The sequence below is a fragment of the Heptranchias perlo genome, chromosome 7, assembly GCF_035084215.1.
Source record: "Heptranchias perlo isolate sHepPer1 chromosome 7, sHepPer1.hap1, whole genome shotgun sequence".
Classification (NCBI taxonomy): domain Eukaryota; kingdom Metazoa; phylum Chordata; class Chondrichthyes; order Hexanchiformes; family Hexanchidae; genus Heptranchias; species Heptranchias perlo.
In genome coordinates this window covers 32,614,443-32,633,068 of record NC_090331.1, presented here as the reverse complement: position 1 = coordinate 32,633,068, position 18,626 = coordinate 32,614,443, and the positions used below count along the sequence as shown (strand labels likewise).

Here is an 18,626-nt window from a genome sequence, read left to right as displayed (position 1 = left end):
AGCTAATGGGACTAAAATCTGACAAATGCCCTGGACCTGATGGCCTACATCCTTGCAGAGATAGCGGATGCATTGGTTATGATCTTCTAAAATTCTCTAGATTCTGGAACGGTCCCAGTGGGTGGAAGGTAGCAAATGTTACCCCGCTATTGAAGAAGGGAGAGAGAAAACAGGGAACTACAGGCCAGTTAGCCTGATATCAGTTGTCAGGAAAATGCTGGAATCCATTATTAAGGAAGCGGTAACAGGGCACTTAGAAAATCATAATATGATTAGGCAGAGTCAACATGGTTTTATGAAAGGGAAATTATGTTTGACAAATTTATTTGACTTTTTTGAGGATGTAACTAGCAGATAAAGGGGAATAAGTGGATGTAGTATATTTGGATTTTCAAAAGGCATTCAATAAGGTGCCACATAAAAGATTGTTACACAAGGTACGGGCTCATGGGGTTAGGGATAATAAATTAGCATGGATAGAGGATTGGTTAAAGGATAGAAAGCAGAGAGTAGAGATAATCAGGTCATTCTTAGGTTGGCAGGCTGTAACTAGTGGGGTGACACAAGGATCGTTGCTTGGACCTCAGCTATTTACAATCTATATTAATGACTTAGATGAAGGGACCGAGTGTAACGTATACAAATTTGTTGATACAAAGCTAGGTGGGAAAATAAGCTGTGAGGAGGACACAGAGTCTACATAGGAATATGGACAGATCAAGTGAGTGGGCAAGAAGGGGAACAGACAGGCGTTTCTGTGGCCGTAAACGTGACTCCAGGATGGTTTGTTGCCTCCCTGGTGCCAGGGTCATGGATGTCACTGAGCGGCTACAGGGCATTCTCAAGGGGGAGGGTGAGCAGGCAGAGGTCGTGGTCCACATTGGGACCAACGACATAGGTAGGAAGGGAGATGAGGTCCTGCATCAAGAATTTAGGGAGCTAGGTAGCAGATTAAAGAGCAGGACCTCAAAGGTTGTAATCTCTGGATTACTCCCAGTGCCACAGGCTAGTGAGTATAGAAATAGGAGGATAGAACAGATGAATGCGTGGCTAAAGAGTTGGTGCAGGAGGGAGGGTTTCAGTTTCCTGGATCACTGGGCCTGCTTCTGGGGAAGGTGGGACTTGTACAAGTCGGACGGGTTGCACCTGAACCAGAGCGGGACAAATATCCTTGCGGGGAGGTTTGCTAGCACTGTTGGGGGGGGGTTTAAACTAACTTGGCAGGGGGATGGGATACAGAGTGGAGCTACAATAGGGGGTAATGTGCAGCCAAATATAGAGAAAAAAACAAGTCAGCTTGGAAGACAGGGCAAATATGTGAGGGCAAGGCTGGATGGCATCTATTTTAATGCAAGGAGTCTTGCGAATAAGGTGGATGAACTGAAGGTGTTGATAAACACATGGGAGTATGATATTGTTGCTGTCACAGAGACATGGTTGAGGGAGGGGCAAGACTGGCAGCTCAATATTCCGGGGTACAGAATCTTCAGGCGAGACAGAGGGGGAGGTATAAGAGGAGGGGGGGTCGCAATATTAATTAAAGAATCAATTACTGCCATAAGGAGGGATGATATATTAGCAGGTTCCTCTAATGAGGCCATATGGGTGGAGCTTAAAAACAAAAAGGGGGCAAGCACTTTGATGGGAGTGTACTATAGGCCCCCAAACAGTCAGGAGGAGATAGAGGAACAGATATGTAGGCAAATCTCAGAAAATTGTGCAAATAATAGGGTAATAATAATAGTGGGGGATTTCAACTTCCCCAATATTAACTGGGATACTCAGAGTGTAAAAGGCTTAGAGGGTACAAAATTCTTAACGTGCATCCAGGAGAGCTTTTTGAGCCAGCATGTAGAAAGTCCTACAAGAGAGGGGGCGGTACTGGACCTAATTCTAGGGAATGTGGCCGGCCAAGTGGAAGAAGTGCTAGTAGGTGAGCACTTTGGTGACAGTGACCATAATTCGGTGAGATTTAAGGTGGTCATGGAAAAGGACAGGGAGGGGCCGGAAATAAAGGTTCTAAATTGGGGGAAGGCCGATTTTAATAGGATAAGGCAGGATCTGGCCAAAATGGACTGGGATCAGCTGCTTGTAGGAAAATCCGCATCGGAGCAAAGGGAGTCTTTCAGAAGGGAGATTGAGACCATACAATGGCAACATGTTCCCGTAAAGGTAAAGGGTGGTTCCAAGAACTCCAGGGAACCTTGGATGTCAGGGGATATACGAGAATGGATTAGGAAAAAAAGGAGGGCTTTTGGCAGAGACAAAAGGCTAAAGACGGAGGAAGCCCTAGAGGAGTACAAAAAGTGCAGGGGGATACTTAAAAAAGAAATTAGGAGATCAAGGAGGGGCCATGAAATAACACTGGCGAGCAAAATAAAGGAAAATCCTAAGATGTTTTATAAGTATATTAAGGGTAAGAGGATGACTCGGGAAAAAATAGGGCCCATTAGGGACAAAAATGGCAATGTGTGTGTGGAGCCGGCAGATGTAGGAGGGGTTCTAAATGAATTTTTTGCATCTGTTTTCACTATGGAGAAGGACGATGTAGACATAGAAATACGGCAGGGGGACTGTGATATACTCGAACATATTAACATCGACCGGGAGGAGGTATTGGCGGTTTTAGCAGGCCTAAAAATGGATAAATCCCCAGGCCCGGACAAAATGTATCCCAGGCTACTGTGTGAGGCAAAGGAGGAGATTGCGGGGGCTCTGACACATATATTCAGAACCTCTCTGGCCACAGGGGATGTGCCAGAGGACTGGAGAACAGCTAATGTAATACCATTATTCAAGAAGGGGAGTAGGGAAAAACCGGGGAACTACAGGCCAGTGAGCCTAACATCAGTGGTAGGAAAATTATTGGAAAAAATTCTGAAGGACAAAATTAGTCTCCACTTGGAGAAGCAAGGATTAATCAGGGATAGTCAACATGGCTTTGTCAAGGGAAGATCATGTCTGACTAATTTGATTGAATTTTTTGAGGGGGTGACCAGGCGTGTGGATGAGGGTAACGCAGTGGATGTGGTATACATGGATTTCAGTAAGGCCTTCGATAAAGTCCCCCACAGGAGACTGGTCAAGAAGGTACGAGCCCATGGAATCCAGGGTGCCTTGGCACTTTGGATACAAAACTGGCTTAGTGGCAGAAGGCAGAGGGTGATGGTCGAAGGTTGTTTTTGTGACTGGAAGCCTGTGGCCAGTGGGGTACCACAGGGATCGGTGCTGGGTCCCTTGCTGTTTGTGGTCTACATTAATGACTTGGATATGAATATAAAAGGTATGATCAGTAAGTTCGCTGATGATACAAAAATTGGTCGGGTGGTAAATAGCGAGGAGGATAGCCTCAGTCTGCAGGACGATATAGATGGGTTGGTCAGATGGGCGGAACAGTGGCAAATGGAATTTATCCCGGAAAAGTGCGAGTTGATGCACTTTGGAGGGACTAACAAGGCAAGGGAATACACAATGAATGGGAGGACCCTAGGCGGGTCAGAGGGATCTTGGTGTGCAAGTTCACAGATCCCTGAAGGCAGCGGAACAGGTAGATAAGGTGGTAAAGAAGGCATATGGGATACTTGCCTTTATTAGCCAAGGCATAGAATATAAGAGCAAGGAGGTTATGATGGAGCTGTATAAAACACTGGTTAAGCCACAGCTGGAGTACTGTGTGCAGTTCTGGTCGCCACACTACAGGAAGGATGTGATCGCTTTGGAGAGGGTGCAGAGGAGATTCACCAGGATGTTACCAGGGCTGGAGCGCTTCAGCTATGAAGAGAGACTGGGAAGATTGGGTTTGTTTTCCTTGGAGCAGAGGAGGCTGAGGGGGGACATGATTGAGGTTTACAAAATTATGAGGGGCACAGATAGGATGGATACTAAGGAGCTTTTTCCCTTCGTTGAGGGTTCTATAACAAGGGGACATAGATTCAAGGTAAAAGGCGGGAGGTTTAGAGGGGATTTGAGAAAGAACTTTTTCACCCAGAGGGTGGTTGGAGTCTGGAACTCACTGCCTGAAAGGGTTGTGGAGGCAGGAACCCTCACAACATTCAAGAAGCATTTGGATGAGCACTTGAAATGCCATAGCATACAAGGCTACGGACCAAATGCTGGAATATGGGATTAGAGTAGACAGGGCTGATGGCCGGCGCGGACACGATGGGCCGAAGGGCCTCTCTCCGTGCTGTATAACTCTATGACTCTAAGGTGGCAGATGGAGTATAATGGGGGGAAATGTGAGGTTATTCACTTTGCTAAGAAGAATAGAAACACAGAATATTTTTTAAATGGTGAGAAACTATTAAATGTTAAGTATTCAAAGAAACTTGGGTGTCCTCGTACAAGAAACACAAAAAGTTAGTATGTGGGTACAGCAGGCAATTAGGAAAGCAAATGGCACGTTGGCCTTTATTGCAAGGGGGTTGGAGTACAAGAGTAAGGACGTCTTACTACAGCTTTAGCGAGACCTCACCTGGGGTTTTGGTCTCCTTATCTAAGGAAAGATATACTTGACTTGGAGACAGTACAATGAAGGTTCACTAGATTAATTCCTGGGATGAGAGGGTTGTCCTGTGAGGAGAGGTTGAGTAGAATGGGCCTATTCTCTCAAGTTCAGAAGAATGAATGAGAGGTAATCTCATTGAAACATAAGATTATTAGGGGCTTGACAGGGCAGAGGCTGAGAGATTCTTTACCCTGGCTAGAGAATCTAAAACTAGAGGGCACTGTCGAAGGATATGGGGTCGGCCATTCAAGACTGAGATGAGGAGGAATTTCTTCCCGCAGAGGGCTGTGAATCTTTGGAATTCTCTACCCCAGAGGGTTGTGGATGCTGAGGCACTGAATATATTCAAGGCTGAGACGATAGCTTTTTGGACTTTAAGGGAATCAAGGAATATGGGGATCGGGCAGGAAAGTGGAGTTGGGGTCGAAGATCAGCCATGATCTGATTGAATGGCAGATGAGGCTCGAGGGACCGTATGGCCTACTCTTGCTCCTATTTCTTATGTCCTTATCCAAACATTATTGCTACTGAATGAGGTTGAGCATTTGTCTCAGAGATAGAGATGACTGACAGCATCAAACAACAGAACTAGGTACAGCTGTTAATCTGTTGCTGGGTGCAATGAGATGGAAGACGGTGACATTAGGAAATGCAAAGTGTGAGGCAAAGACTCAGTGGAAGAAAATCCCACAGCAGAGAAACTATCTCATCAATAGTTGTGCTACATGGAACAGCAAATCCAAGTTTCAACCATAGTCATCCTGTTCCTTAAGCAGCGCCCAACATGGCAGCAGCAAAGTGGGCATCACGGTTAGTGAAATATTTTTCAATTTTTCTAATTAATTACTGTGCGGCAAGTTTTTAAATATTGAATATTTGCACTGAATAATTGATTAACCATCTTAAAGTGCACTAAAGGCAAAAAAAAATGCTATGACGTTTTGGTCTACTGAATTGGTTCTAGTTGATTACTTCATAAAGCAGAGTCCCAGTGCATAAGGATCTCATGGAAATAGTACAGTAACACAAACATCTAGCACCTTAACAACCACTGAATTATAGAAGAGGAGCAAAGTTTCACCTTACCTGGACAGCAATGTAAAGGCCTGGCACATTGAAGGATTCGAACATGATCTCAGCAGTATATTCTCTGTTTTCTGGAGTATTTAATGGTGGTTCAGTCTGTTGAAGATATTATTCAAGCCTTTTTAGCAAACTGTAGCTGAGTATTGTACTCATGTAATTTGTGTACACGTAATTCAAAAAGCATTACCACAATTTACTTCAGTTCTTGGACTGAGAGAAAAGGTTGCTTTCTGTGATATACTGTCACTAACAACTCAAGAAAAGTTACTAGATTAGAAGATTTTTAGGATCATCAATTTTGCCATCTCGTTTCACAAATATCTATGGATATTCCAGACATGGAACACAACTCAAGGTTATTTTCCATTGAGGCTGAGTTCTTGTCTTGAGATAGAGATGACTGACACAGCATCAAACAACATGTTAGTATATCAGTTACTAATCAACTAATTGGTTATTTCAGTACTCATACTTGCAGAATTTCAGTCTTACCCCAGCATTAATACTCAGTTCCTAAAGAAATCTAGTTTTCTCAACAATTACACAAGTGTCATTTTCTTCCATGACTTTCCCCATTAAAAAAGTTCCAGTAATTAAAAAGTGAAATTACTTTTGTTTTTTTGATCACCTCCCATCACTTTCAGTCTCTTCAGCTGAGACCGTGCTCCAAAGCCTCCACCTATTTCTCTATAGCCAACCATAGCATGCAATGATAGATAGCTCTTCAATTGAACTGTAGCTTACAATTATGGTACAACATACTGGAGCTCTAACACATTGTATAAATCCAGCTTCACATTTAAAGTTACTATTTGCACAGCAAGTGACACAGCTTTACTTACCAAAAGGAAATAATGGTCTTCTGGTTCTGCTCGAAGGTATTTGAAGATAACTTGTTCCATAAATCTCTCCATGAGATCCCAGTCTTCAACTATGCCGTGGCGAATAGGCCACTGTTGCAGAAAAGAAATTTGAACATACATACTTTGCTATTTTGTAAATATAAATGAATCCTTTCAACTGGGCATTATATTAAAGCTCAAATAGTATAGGCCCATAAAAAGGTTAGATATTTAAAATGTAACATTTTAGGTTTAATTTAAGACAAAGTATCCAGTGCATTTGTGATTTTTATTTTTGAAGAATTCACATAAGCAAAGTTGCTGCAGTAAGGCATTACCCTTCAGTGTCCTTAAACATTGGTGTGTGAGAATGAGAATACATCACTGATCATGATCATTTATTTTAATGGAAATATTGTTTCAAGTTTTGGCAAGTAAGGTATAAATTGTCACTGGCATAATTTTTAAATGAACTCCTTCCCCTCTCCCAAATGGATGATAATTTACTCTAATCTGTTTACATACATTGATTTGAGAAGTAAATGTTTACCAAGCCTAATTTATTCTCAAACTAGGTATATAGTACAGCAGCCATTTTAGTCATAACAGTCAAATTTGGCCATGCTCTTCTCCACATTTTTTTTTATATTGGATTGCTACTTGAGTGATTACAAGACTATAATCTCAATGAGAGGAGCAAATTACTTCATTAACAGAGTACAACTGTATAACTATCTGAATCCCAAGATGAGATCATTCAAACTTCATCAGGTATTCTCTCGTCAAAATATACTGTAGAGTTTGTAAAGGAAATTGTATAAAGTTTCCAGTTTCCTGCTAGTGGTCAATATCATGGCAAACACTAATACTATTCACTTCAAATAAGTTATGCATAATGCTATCAGTACTGAAGGACTAATGATTGTCTGATACTCTACCATTGATTACTGGGAAAATAATACTTTAATTTACAGTGCAGAGAAAGCTGGCATGTTATTTATATTGTTTAGACACAGAAAACTGAGTGGTACAGTGGATCAGACATAACTTTCACCTCTGGGACCAGAATTCAAATTCAACCCAGAGAGATAGTCTCTTCTGTAAGTGGCATATGTGAAATATTTTTGGGCAGCCATAATCCAGTTTCTAGTGGATAAAGCAGCACAAAGCTGCCCCTATTTCAGCAATGTCACTAAGAATGGTTGGCTTGGGAAATAGAAAAGAAAATGCCATTGTGGTGCAGTAAAGGGTGATATTCTGAGATTGGGGCTCAGGCACTTTATTGGGTAGAGTAGAAGGAGCTTTATTTTGTATCAAGCTGTGCCATATATGTTGGTACCGGTGACCATAAATGGAAGACCATGACCAAATGAAAGAAAAGGTTAGGAGAATTTTTTTTAAATGTAAACAGTTGTTAGGACACAAAATGCCGTACCAGAAACAATAGAAGCGGAACCCAAAATAGCTTTTAAAAAGGGAAGTATGTAAATATATTTGGGAAAAAAAAAATCTTAAAGTACAGGAAACACACACACACAAACACATGAAAAAATATTGCTTACAATTAGTTTACTGCAGCAATCATTGAGATTACATTTCAGCTATTTATTTTCACCATAATGGGACATCACTCCTATGGCATAATAACTGTGTTAATTGGTATCAGGTATATGTAACTACTAAACTTACCTTTGTTGCATAAGTAGGTTTGTCTATTGCTTCATCACCTATGAAGAAATCCAAATCATCAACTCCTTTCATCACCCTCCTTTGTGCTTGGTCACCAACCTTTGCAGACTCTTTGATAGCAATACCTTAGGGTATAGTGGAGGAAAACAAAAAGTAAACAAACAGCAACAGTTTCTGCACAAGAAAATACACAGAAAGCAGTCACATCAATGTTTCTCACTTCCAAAGTACACATTTAAAAAATATGGAGCAAATAATGTTTTCCCTGATTCAATGATGCATATAATTTTACACGACTTACAAATCATTGTACATTTTTTACTAACATTTTGTATAAAGATGTACCTAATGCATATATACATCATATAGCAGAAGCTGTACAAATTCAACTTTGCATTGATTAGCAACCTTCTTGAAAGCCTACTTCAAATACAGCTTCAAATCTGCTGAGTACAGCTTTCAAATTCTTTTATACTTTGCACTAATATTCCATTTAGGCCTTTTGGAGAGATAAAAGCACAAATGCAGAACTGGTTTAAGGTAAATCATACCAAAATAAAACTAGCCCAAATGTGATCCAGGTTTGTATTGTAGTTTTATTAAAGAAGTTACACTAGAATTAAAAATTTATGACACTTAAAACAGTGGAAGAAACATGATAAACTTTAGCTTTTAAAAACTATTGAACATAACATTGACATGAATAAAATATGTAAAAACTGCAAATGCTGAAAAAGGATTCAGATGAAAGGATTCGAAATATCAATAACCTGTCTTTTCTCTTTACAGAAGCTGAGTGATCTGCTCAAACTGACATTTTGTTCATTTTTGATATTTAAGTCATTCCAGGCACAAAGTAATATATTATGGTGTTAAATTTCATTCACCTTTGTTTTTCAGTATGGTGGAGGGGAGAAGAAAAACTGGTCTGAGTATTTACAACCTTATTAGACAATTTAAAAAGTCAAATGAGTTCTTATCTCCTTGAACAGATAAAGCTTAAAAAGGTTTTGCTACATTAAGTGTTGAATAGCTATAGGACCTGCCTGCCAATTCTCTGAATTCCAATATTTAGACATTTTTATGAAGCATGTGCATATCTTTCATTGTTAGGATTGCTGCAGTATATAATAGGCAAAAACTAAGGCATATCATACCTTATGTTGTCAACCGTTAAACTAGTGGTCATGATTGTGAATCACACACAAATGAATTCAACATTTGAAGAACTAAAATGGATTATAATTTGCTGCTTAAATGATTTACATGTAGAGTGAAACAATTTTCTGCAAGGTCAATTAACTTGCAAGGTTTGAAATATTCACATCTTAAAGTAGCGCTACAGCAACTGAGCGCACCTCAAAAAAAAACAGCAATCCATCAGAGAGCTGAAAAAAATGTCACTGCCACCTTCAGCACCATTATAATTAATTTACCCTCCAATAATTATGTGGCAGAAAGTGGGACTAAAAGTTATATAGATAGATATAGGCATAAGTCATTAGTTATGTAACACTGTAGCATGCTATTCTGTATATGACACAAATATGTAGTAGAAGGTCATGGTTGTGTGCCACTTTTAAGGATTTTTTAAAATCCTTTTTCCACAAAGATATTGTGTTTTAACAAAATAGGTTAAAAATAAAGCAGACGATAGATAGTTAAAATGCTAATGTGTCAAGCTTTAATATAGTTTCCCTTTAGATCGTAAATAACAAGCAATTTGTTAACCTATCTCGACGAGCTACTTCACACCCACTGTGTTGGTAAGTCTATGGTCCCTTTTGGCTTTGATTAGAGGAAGATGCAAAATTAGAGATAGAGACAAGCACAGGCAGTCAGTTGAGTTCTTTAAAACAGAATGTGGCAGAAGTAGTCATGCCCAACTAAGGCTGGAAGAAGGTTAGAATGCAGGGGAGTTGCTAGATATTATTTTATTTAAGTCAAGATGATCTGCAGATGAGGGGGGGGGGGGGGGGGGGGGGGGGGAGGGGTGGAATTATAGCTTATTCATTTTGTATTATGTGAAGACTAGCTGCACTGATTGAAAAAGCAAATCAAATTACTACTGTTGCTCCGTACAGTGCTGTGAAATAAAGCAGTTAATTTATATCTGGTTTCATCTTACCAAGTGTTTCCTTGGTCTGTCTTTGAGGAGATTGAAGAAACACACGTGCGAAAGACAAATATCCAATTCAGATCACCCTGGGTTTTGCTATCATATAGTTAGATATACAGATAGTACAGGCATACCTCTAAATGCAAGACATGCATACTGCTTACAGTGGCCAGCACTGTATTATCCAAGAGAATATATATACAGCAAGACTCAACTTGTAACTGTGTCATAACTGGCATAAATTACCTTCTGTAAGAATTTTACAATAGGCTGGTTGGAAAATATGACAGTAGTTGTGCATGGTACACTTAAGGGAATGGACTCAATGTGCTTAACCTTTTTCTGTTCCATGGTTTCTTATCTTATTATGCAAGTCAATACAGTCAAACTGCTGCACTGTTGAACTTGTTTTATTCTCCTCTCCTAAAGATGCAGTGTATGGTTCCCCAGGTTCTGGTAGTCCTGACATTTATTGTTCAGGCTCACAAAATGGGCATCAGGGAAAAATATTGGACGGTGACTGGCACCATGGCCAGTAAAGCAGTCAACCCCTTTCAGAAAGGAGGAAGAAGAGAAGAAAATAAGTGGAAAAAGGAGAGGAAAAAATGAACAGCAAAGAGGCTGGTCATAAATGGAAAATTTGTAGGCTGAAGAGGTTAAAAGTAGAGTATGAGGACTTTGGGACTGGTGCTATTTTTAATAAATCGATATTGATATCTTGAACGTCTATTAGCTGAAAAACTGATCGGTTGGTTGGGTTTGGTGGCGTTTTCCAGTTCCTATATTTTTTTTATTCATTCATGGGATGTGGGCGTCGCTGGCAAGGCCAGCATTTATTGCCCATCCCTAATTGCCCTTGAGAAGGTGGTGGTGAGCCACCGCCTTGAACCGCCGCAGTCCGTGTGGTGAAGGTTCTCCCACACTGCTGATAGGAAGGGAGTTCCAGGATTTTGACCCAGCGACGATGAAGGAACGGCGATATATTTCCAAGTCGGAATGGTGTGTGACTTGGAGGGGAACGTGCAGGTGGTGTCGTTCCCATGTGCCTGCTGCTCTTGTCCTTCTAGGTGGCAGAGGTCGTGGGTTTGGGATGTTCTTAAGTTAAAGGTTACTGAACGTAACATGTGGAAATTAAATTAAACTTGCAGATAGAATGATTAACCTGGGATGTTTCACAGAGTTGGTTACTGATTGTAATATTTACTCAGTTCCTTCACAGTTAATTTTATGCTGCCTTTATTTTACAGAACTCTAAGTAGCTCTAACATGCTGAACACCCAGTGCCGTGGAATCCACCATATTTACATTGCAGGGTGGATTGTACAGCACCTACAGTGGAGAAACAATGTCATACATATAATCTTCTGCATACGTAGTTGTTTAAGTCATGATTATGACCATGGTTCTGGTTTTGGACCTTGTCTGATGAGTGGTGGTGGTCGGTGTAAGGCCTGCAATATGAATATATAATTCTAGCCCACAGAAGCAAGTTGTGCCCCAAGATTGCTCATGACCAGAAAAAATAGTGACTGCTTACATTTGCCACTGAGTGCACTACTGCTTTTAGGGGAGCCTTTGAAAGCCAACTCGAGAGACTGTTCTCCACTCTTCCAGCAGCAAGAGGGCTGTAATATAAAGAGGGCATCAGAACCTCCTCCCAATATTCCCATGATTAAGTTATTTGTACAAGAGTTTTGAAAAGTAGATTCTTGTAAAAAAAACACCAATAGAGAACCATCAAGTATTACAGATTAAGAGTGAATCACTCCTTTAATTTAAAATAGTTTATTTTGAAATAGATCACTAATATAGATCCCTTATGTTTAAATTGTTTGCCAGCTATCACCCTTATGAATCACAAGTGTCGCTAAGAGTTCAATATGTTCTGGTTTTGCCTCCATTTTAAAGAGGGGTCCTTTATATTTGATAATTGGTCCTCTTTTGCTGGGGAGATTTGAAAGCTACGAAGAAACCAAACCAATGCTTTGCATGTTGCACTGGAACAGATCAGTAATGTTACTTCGTGATCTTATACATTTTTGACCCCCCCATTTAAAGAACTCAAAGGGAACGCTTTTCTATTATTAATAACAAATAATGCATACATTGCAACAAATGCAAAACAGGGTTCCATTATTGATCTTTCACCCTACTTTTAAATTTTGGCAGGCAGCAAATGAAGTTCATCAGTCTGAAGATTATTTGACATCAGTGAAGTAGATTCAAGGAGAAATGATGCATTTAATCAAGTCAGGGAGTATAGGCACTTTCCCTCCCTCAGATACAAAAGTAAATACCTTCAACATTTAAACCTCCTAGTGCTGTGGATGAGTTTACACTGTTGGATTATGTCTGTTGCTATTAGCAGCCACTCTGGGTTTTAATGCATAAATATGGTAAAGATTGACCTGGTTACATTTATGATGCAGTCATATCAATCTTTACATTGTTACTTTTGGAGTACAAAACCAACCTTTAAAATCTGCTTTCAACCAATGAAAATATTTTTAATTGCTTTCATCTCCAAAGTGGAGGGTGGCAGCAAGATAGAACACCAGTAGCTAAATAGGCTTAAAATTGAGAAAAAAGGTTGGAAAAGGTAGGATAGATCATTGTAGGTAGAAAAAAAAAGTAAAATTAATGTTAGCTTTATAAATGCAAGTTGTTGTAAAACCGAACAGATAAAGAATGCGAAGGGAGGGAGATAGTGATAACAGGATAGATACTAACTTTCAAAAATATGTATTTTAGTAGTTTTGGGACGGTATTACAGTAATGAAACTATTCCTGATGTTTGAGCAGCTTTGTTAATAGAACTATTTTCACTGTCACGGTACATGGGCTCAACAGTTAAACCGATCAGCCTAGGAGTTTCCCCTGAATCTGCTGACAGCCTGAGATTCAACTTCCATTAAATAGTTATAATGAAAAGCAGTTTAATTTTCAACCAAATTACAGACCTAAATAGTATATAAATTTAAAAAATTGAAGGCACTGTTCCAAGGCCACTTGCTCTACATATTTCTGACAAAAAGTATTCAGAAAAGACTAAAAGGTTAAGAGAAAAATAGCTAAGAAGTTGCCATCTCCTATGGAAAACTAGAGTGAGTATGAATATAAAACTACTATATTTTATAATGAAAAGATTAAATTTACATATTTTCCATCTTGCACTAAAACGTAGACCTTTCAAGCTATTAGAATTTTCTGTAATGACAAACACACCCAGTTTCTACAATACCCGAGCTGAGCAAACTATTTGCCGGAGGCGCTCAACATTTTATAAACCAAAATCATTCCAAGTTACTATCTCTTCATCTTTTACATATATGGTGTGTACTACACTAAGCTAGAAAATGCAAAAGTCTGATATTTCTGTGATGTTATTATTGTTACTGCACTCCAGGACTTGAACACAATCAAAGTCAACAGTGTCGTACAGGGGGAGCGTTGCACTGAAGGAGATACCATCTTTCAGATGAGATGTTAAATAAAGGCCCTGTCTGCCTGTTCGGGTACATGCAAGATGAGCATTGAGTTCTCCTGGCATCCTGGCCAACATTCCTCCTTCAACCAACAGGACAAAAAAAAATTGTCGAGTTATTCATTTCATTTTGTTATTGTGGGGTCTGGTTGCATGCAAATTGGCTGATGCGTTTATCTATACAACACTGGCTGCGCATCAAAAGTAATTCATTGGATGTGCAGTGCTATGGGCGCCCTGGGGTTATGATAAGTTGTTATATTAATGCAAGTTTATTCGTTTTTGATTAATTGTATCAGTCTACTTTTTAGTTTAATTCTGCTTATTTGACAAATGCCATGAATCAGGATTCTATTTACATCTGAAAGAGGGCCTACAAAAATCTTGTATACAATTATTTTTAAATCAAGGGAACATATAGCAATTCAAATTCTATCTTTGATGGCAGAAAGAAAGGCTGGGCCAGAGAGAAAGTAAATCAGATAAATCTGAAAACGTGTATAAATTGCAAAATGGATGTAATAATTATCTGAAGTTCACACTAAAGAAGTACACCAGAATAACTTAGCCTGTTCTATCACTAACAGCACCTTTAAATTCATTACCTGTTGAAACTGGAAATTAATTAATATTTTTGAATTATAAAAAGGAGCTTGATGTACATAGTCTTCAAATTCTCACCACTTTCTCAAGGGCAATTAGGGATGGGCAATAAATGCTGGCCTCACCAGCGACGCCCACATCCCATGAATGAATATTAAAAAAATTACCACTGAAAATTATAAATAGGTCAGCATTTCTGCAATAGACTACATTAAAGCTTTAAAAGTGCACTTCAGGGGCTCCACCAATGGTTCAGCAAATTTAGGTGTATTTATACAGGCAAGTAGTTTCCAGGTTTGATCTTCAGTTTGCACCCAGTTCACTGATCTCCGCTAAGGCAGCTGTAGCTATGCTACAATTACCCTCAGTATCCCTGAGCCGGAGATAGAATACAGAGAAATGTATGAGTACGAATGCCACTGAAGACAGGATTGGGCTTGGCTGCAATTCCCCTGCCTCCCCCTGTAAATAAATAGCTTGTGGACACTCCCTGTCTCGGCTCTGACAAAAAGCAGCCATTTAGCCAACATACCAGAGGGTGCCTGGTGCTCAATGAAGCATACTACAGCAGGGAGTGAATGCCTTCTTGAAATTGGTGAAAGAAGAAAAAAAACGTTTGTCCCCCTTTCAGACATCGGGTTCCTCTTAGAGGTACACACATACCAGTTCCTATTAGAGATGCAGAAAGGCAGATGGGAAATGTAATCTTTAAAACTAAAATAATTTTACACTTGGCAATCTAGTGACTCATAAAATTAGTGTTTTACATTGCATCAATGTAATTCTAGTGAATGTTTGGACCAATGTAAGATTAAGACTAGAGGTTGCAACATTTTGGAAGATCAAACTACATTGATCAGTGCAACACGTATCTAAAAACTGCCTAAAGTACATCTGTAAGATTTCTATAGATTGACCTCGAGAAACCCTAATCTTTAGAAAAATTCATACTAAATAATGCACATCCGTCTGGCAGAATGCGTACATGGAACTACTTCCCTTATCTGTAGCAACACCAGATTCTGAGCTACTCGTAGTTTTTAATAATCAATACCTTCAATAAAAACATGCTGTAATCATAACTTAAGCCTGTAGAAGATGCATGAAAGCAGTTGTGAAAGTGAATAAATACTTTGGAACAGAACTTCAAAAGACTTGATGTAATAATCATGCTATGTGTAGAGCAGCTTTCTTTATCTCAAGTAACACATCATAGTTCTTTGCACTTCATTGAACTGTATTTGCTTCTAGGAATATTCTCCAGGACAGACAATGAGAGTCTGTTGGCACATAGTTTTGACTCTCAGCCACTTCCTTTCCAGATGGGTGAGTTGCGTTTGATCATTCAGAACATTGCTATTTTTCCTTAGTTCAGTGCAGATTATGAATTTACAGTTCACATGAAGATTGTAGGCTGTGTCAGATATTGATAATTTTTGTAGCTGTTTCCATTGCACAAGAAATCAGCTCATTTTTTCATCTGAAGTAGCTGAACTGGAAAGGAAATAATGTGGGTGTGATGTGTGTTCTACGACTCAGTGCATCTGTGGCCTGTTCAGAAATGCTTGTAAGCCTGCATCACGACAGCAAGACATGTTTTGCTGGCATGATAGTGTATTGCACAGTAAAAACCAAGAGCAGGAAGCTTGAGAAACTCAGCATCACCACCAGCATCGACCAAGCTTCCCCTGGTACCATGGTTGCAACTACAGGGAAGTCTATCGTCAATTTGTCCGACCACACCCTTCAACCAGACGAAATCGAAGTTCTCAGCCGAGGGCTCAATTTCTGCCCCACCACCAAAATGGACCCCACTAGTCGCGCGGCGGACACAGAGGAATTCATCAGGAGAATGAGGCTCCGGGAATACTTCCACAAACCCCAAGATTTCAGCAGCGAACCCAATGAGACAATCAACGATCTGGAACAGCAGACAGAGGGATCCGCGGTACAGCAACCGAAGAGGAAAGAGTCACACTGGACTCCTCCGGAGGGACGCTGCCCTCAGCTGGACATGTATGCTCAAGCCGTCAGGAAATGAGTCAATGCCAGATTTATCAGCCGCACTCAGAAGACAGTCCAGAATGTCACCCGAGCACAACGCAACGCCATCAACGCTCTCAAGACCAACCGCAACATCGTCATCAAACCAGCGGACAAAGGAGGAGCCATCGTCATACAGAACAGAACGGACTATTGCAAAGAAGCATACCGACAACTGGACAACCAGGAACACTACAGACGGTTACCCGCAGATCCGACCAAAGAACACACCCACCAGCTCAACAAACTGATCAAGACCTTCGATCCCGACCTTCAAAGCATCCTACGCACTCTCATCCCACGTACTCCCCGCGTGGGAGACTTCCACTGCCTCCCAAAGATACACAAAGCCAACACAACCGGACGTCCTATCGTATCAGGCAACGGAACCCTGTGTGAGAACCTCTCTGGATACATCGAGGGCATCCTGAAACCCATCGTACAGGGAACCCCCAGCTTCTGTCGCGACACTACAGACTCCCTACAAAAACTCAGTACCCACGGGCCAGTTGAACCAGGAACACTTCTCACCACGATGGACGTCTCGACACTCTACACCAGTATCCCCCACGATGACGGCATCACTGCGACAGCATCAATACTCAACACCAACAACAGCCAATCTCCAGACGCCATCCTACAACTCATCCGCTTCATCCTGGATCACAATGTCTTCACCTTCGATAACCAGTTCTTTACCCAAACACACGGAACAGCCATGGGGACCAAATTCGCACCCCAATACGCCAACATTTTCGTCCACAAGTTCGAGCAGGACTTCTTCACTGCACAGGACCTCCAACCAACACTATACACCAGATACATCGACGACATTTTCTTCCTATGGACCCACGGCAAGGAATCACTAAAGAGACTACACGATAACATCAACAAGTTCCATCCCACCATCAAGCTCACCATGGACTACTCCTCAGAATCAGTTTCTTGGACACACGAATCTCCATCAAAGACGGGCACCTCAGCACCTCACTCTACCGCAAGCCCACGGACAACCTCACGATGCTCCACTTTTCCAGCTTCCACCCTAACCACGTCAAAGAGGCCATCCCCTATGGACAGGCCCTGCGAATACACAGGGTCTGCTCAGACGAGGAGGAACGCGATGGACACCTACAGACGCTGAAAGACGCCCTAGTAAGAACGGGATATGACGCTCGACTCATCGATCGACAGTTCCGACGGGCCACAGCGAAAAATCGCATAGACCTCCTCAGGAGACTAACACGGGACGCAACCAACAGAGTACCCTTTGTCGTCCAGCACTTCCCCGGAGCGGAGAAACTACGCCATGTTCTCCACAGCCTTCAACATGTCATCAATGAGGACAAACACCTCGCTATGGCCATCCCCACACCTCCACTGCTCGCCTTTAAACAGCCACCCAACCTCAAACAGACCATCGTTCGCAGCAAATTACCTAGCTTTCAGGAGAACAGCGTCCACGACACCACACAACCCTGCCACGGTAACCTCTGCAAGACATGCCAGATCATCGACACGGATACCACCATCACACGAGAGGACACCACCCACCAGGTGCATGGTTCATACTCCTGTGACTCGGCCAACGTTGTCTACCTCATACGTTGCAGGAAAGGATGCCCCAGAGCATGGTACATTGGCGAGACCATGCAGACGCTGCGACAACGGATGAATGGACACCGCGCAACAATCACCACACAGGAGGGTTCCCTCCCAGTCGGGGAACACTTCAGCAGTCAAGGACATTCAGCCACCGACCTTCGGGTAAGCGTACTCCAAGGCGGCCATCGAGACACACGACAACGCAAAATCGTCGAGCAGAAATTGATAGCCAAGTTCCGCACCCATGAGGACGGCCTCAACCTGGATCTTGGGTTCATGTCACGCTACACGTTACCCCACCAGCGAACAAATGTTATCTGTTTTTAATATAACGGGTCAGTTGCTGTCTTTTCCATGTTTCTACCTCTATCTCTTTTTTTTTTGATTTGTATATTCGGAGACCTTGCAGGTAACACCTTTCTGTCTGCACAATGATTGCCTTGGCAACGGGCAGTTGAAAAAACTGTCTGTAATCATCAAGCATTGTTCTGTGATTTATAAATGCGATTTCATTTCGAGGATTTCATTTCCACAACATTCACCTGAGGAAGGAGGAAGCCTCCGAAAGCTTGTGAATTTAAAATAAAATTGCTGGACTATAACTTGGTGTTGTAAAATTGTTTACAATTGCACAGTAAATAAGATGGC

At 41.1% G+C, this 18,626-nt stretch overlaps 1 protein-coding gene across 1 annotated transcript in view; it reads right to left on the bottom strand.

The window, feature by feature from the left end:
- LOC137323597 (actin-related protein 3) overlaps positions 1 to 18,626 on the bottom strand; it is a 67,171-nt gene that overhangs the window by 32,100 nt on the left and 16,445 nt on the right. The window contains exons 3-5 of the mRNA XM_067987271.1: positions 8,125 to 8,249; positions 6,436 to 6,546; positions 5,594 to 5,689 (exon numbers count right to left, since the gene is read on the bottom strand). Coding sequence (XP_067843372.1) covers positions 5,594 to 5,689; positions 6,436 to 6,546; positions 8,125 to 8,249 — 332 coding nt within the window. The remainder of the gene's footprint in view (positions 1 to 5,593; positions 5,690 to 6,435; positions 6,547 to 8,124; positions 8,250 to 18,626) is intronic.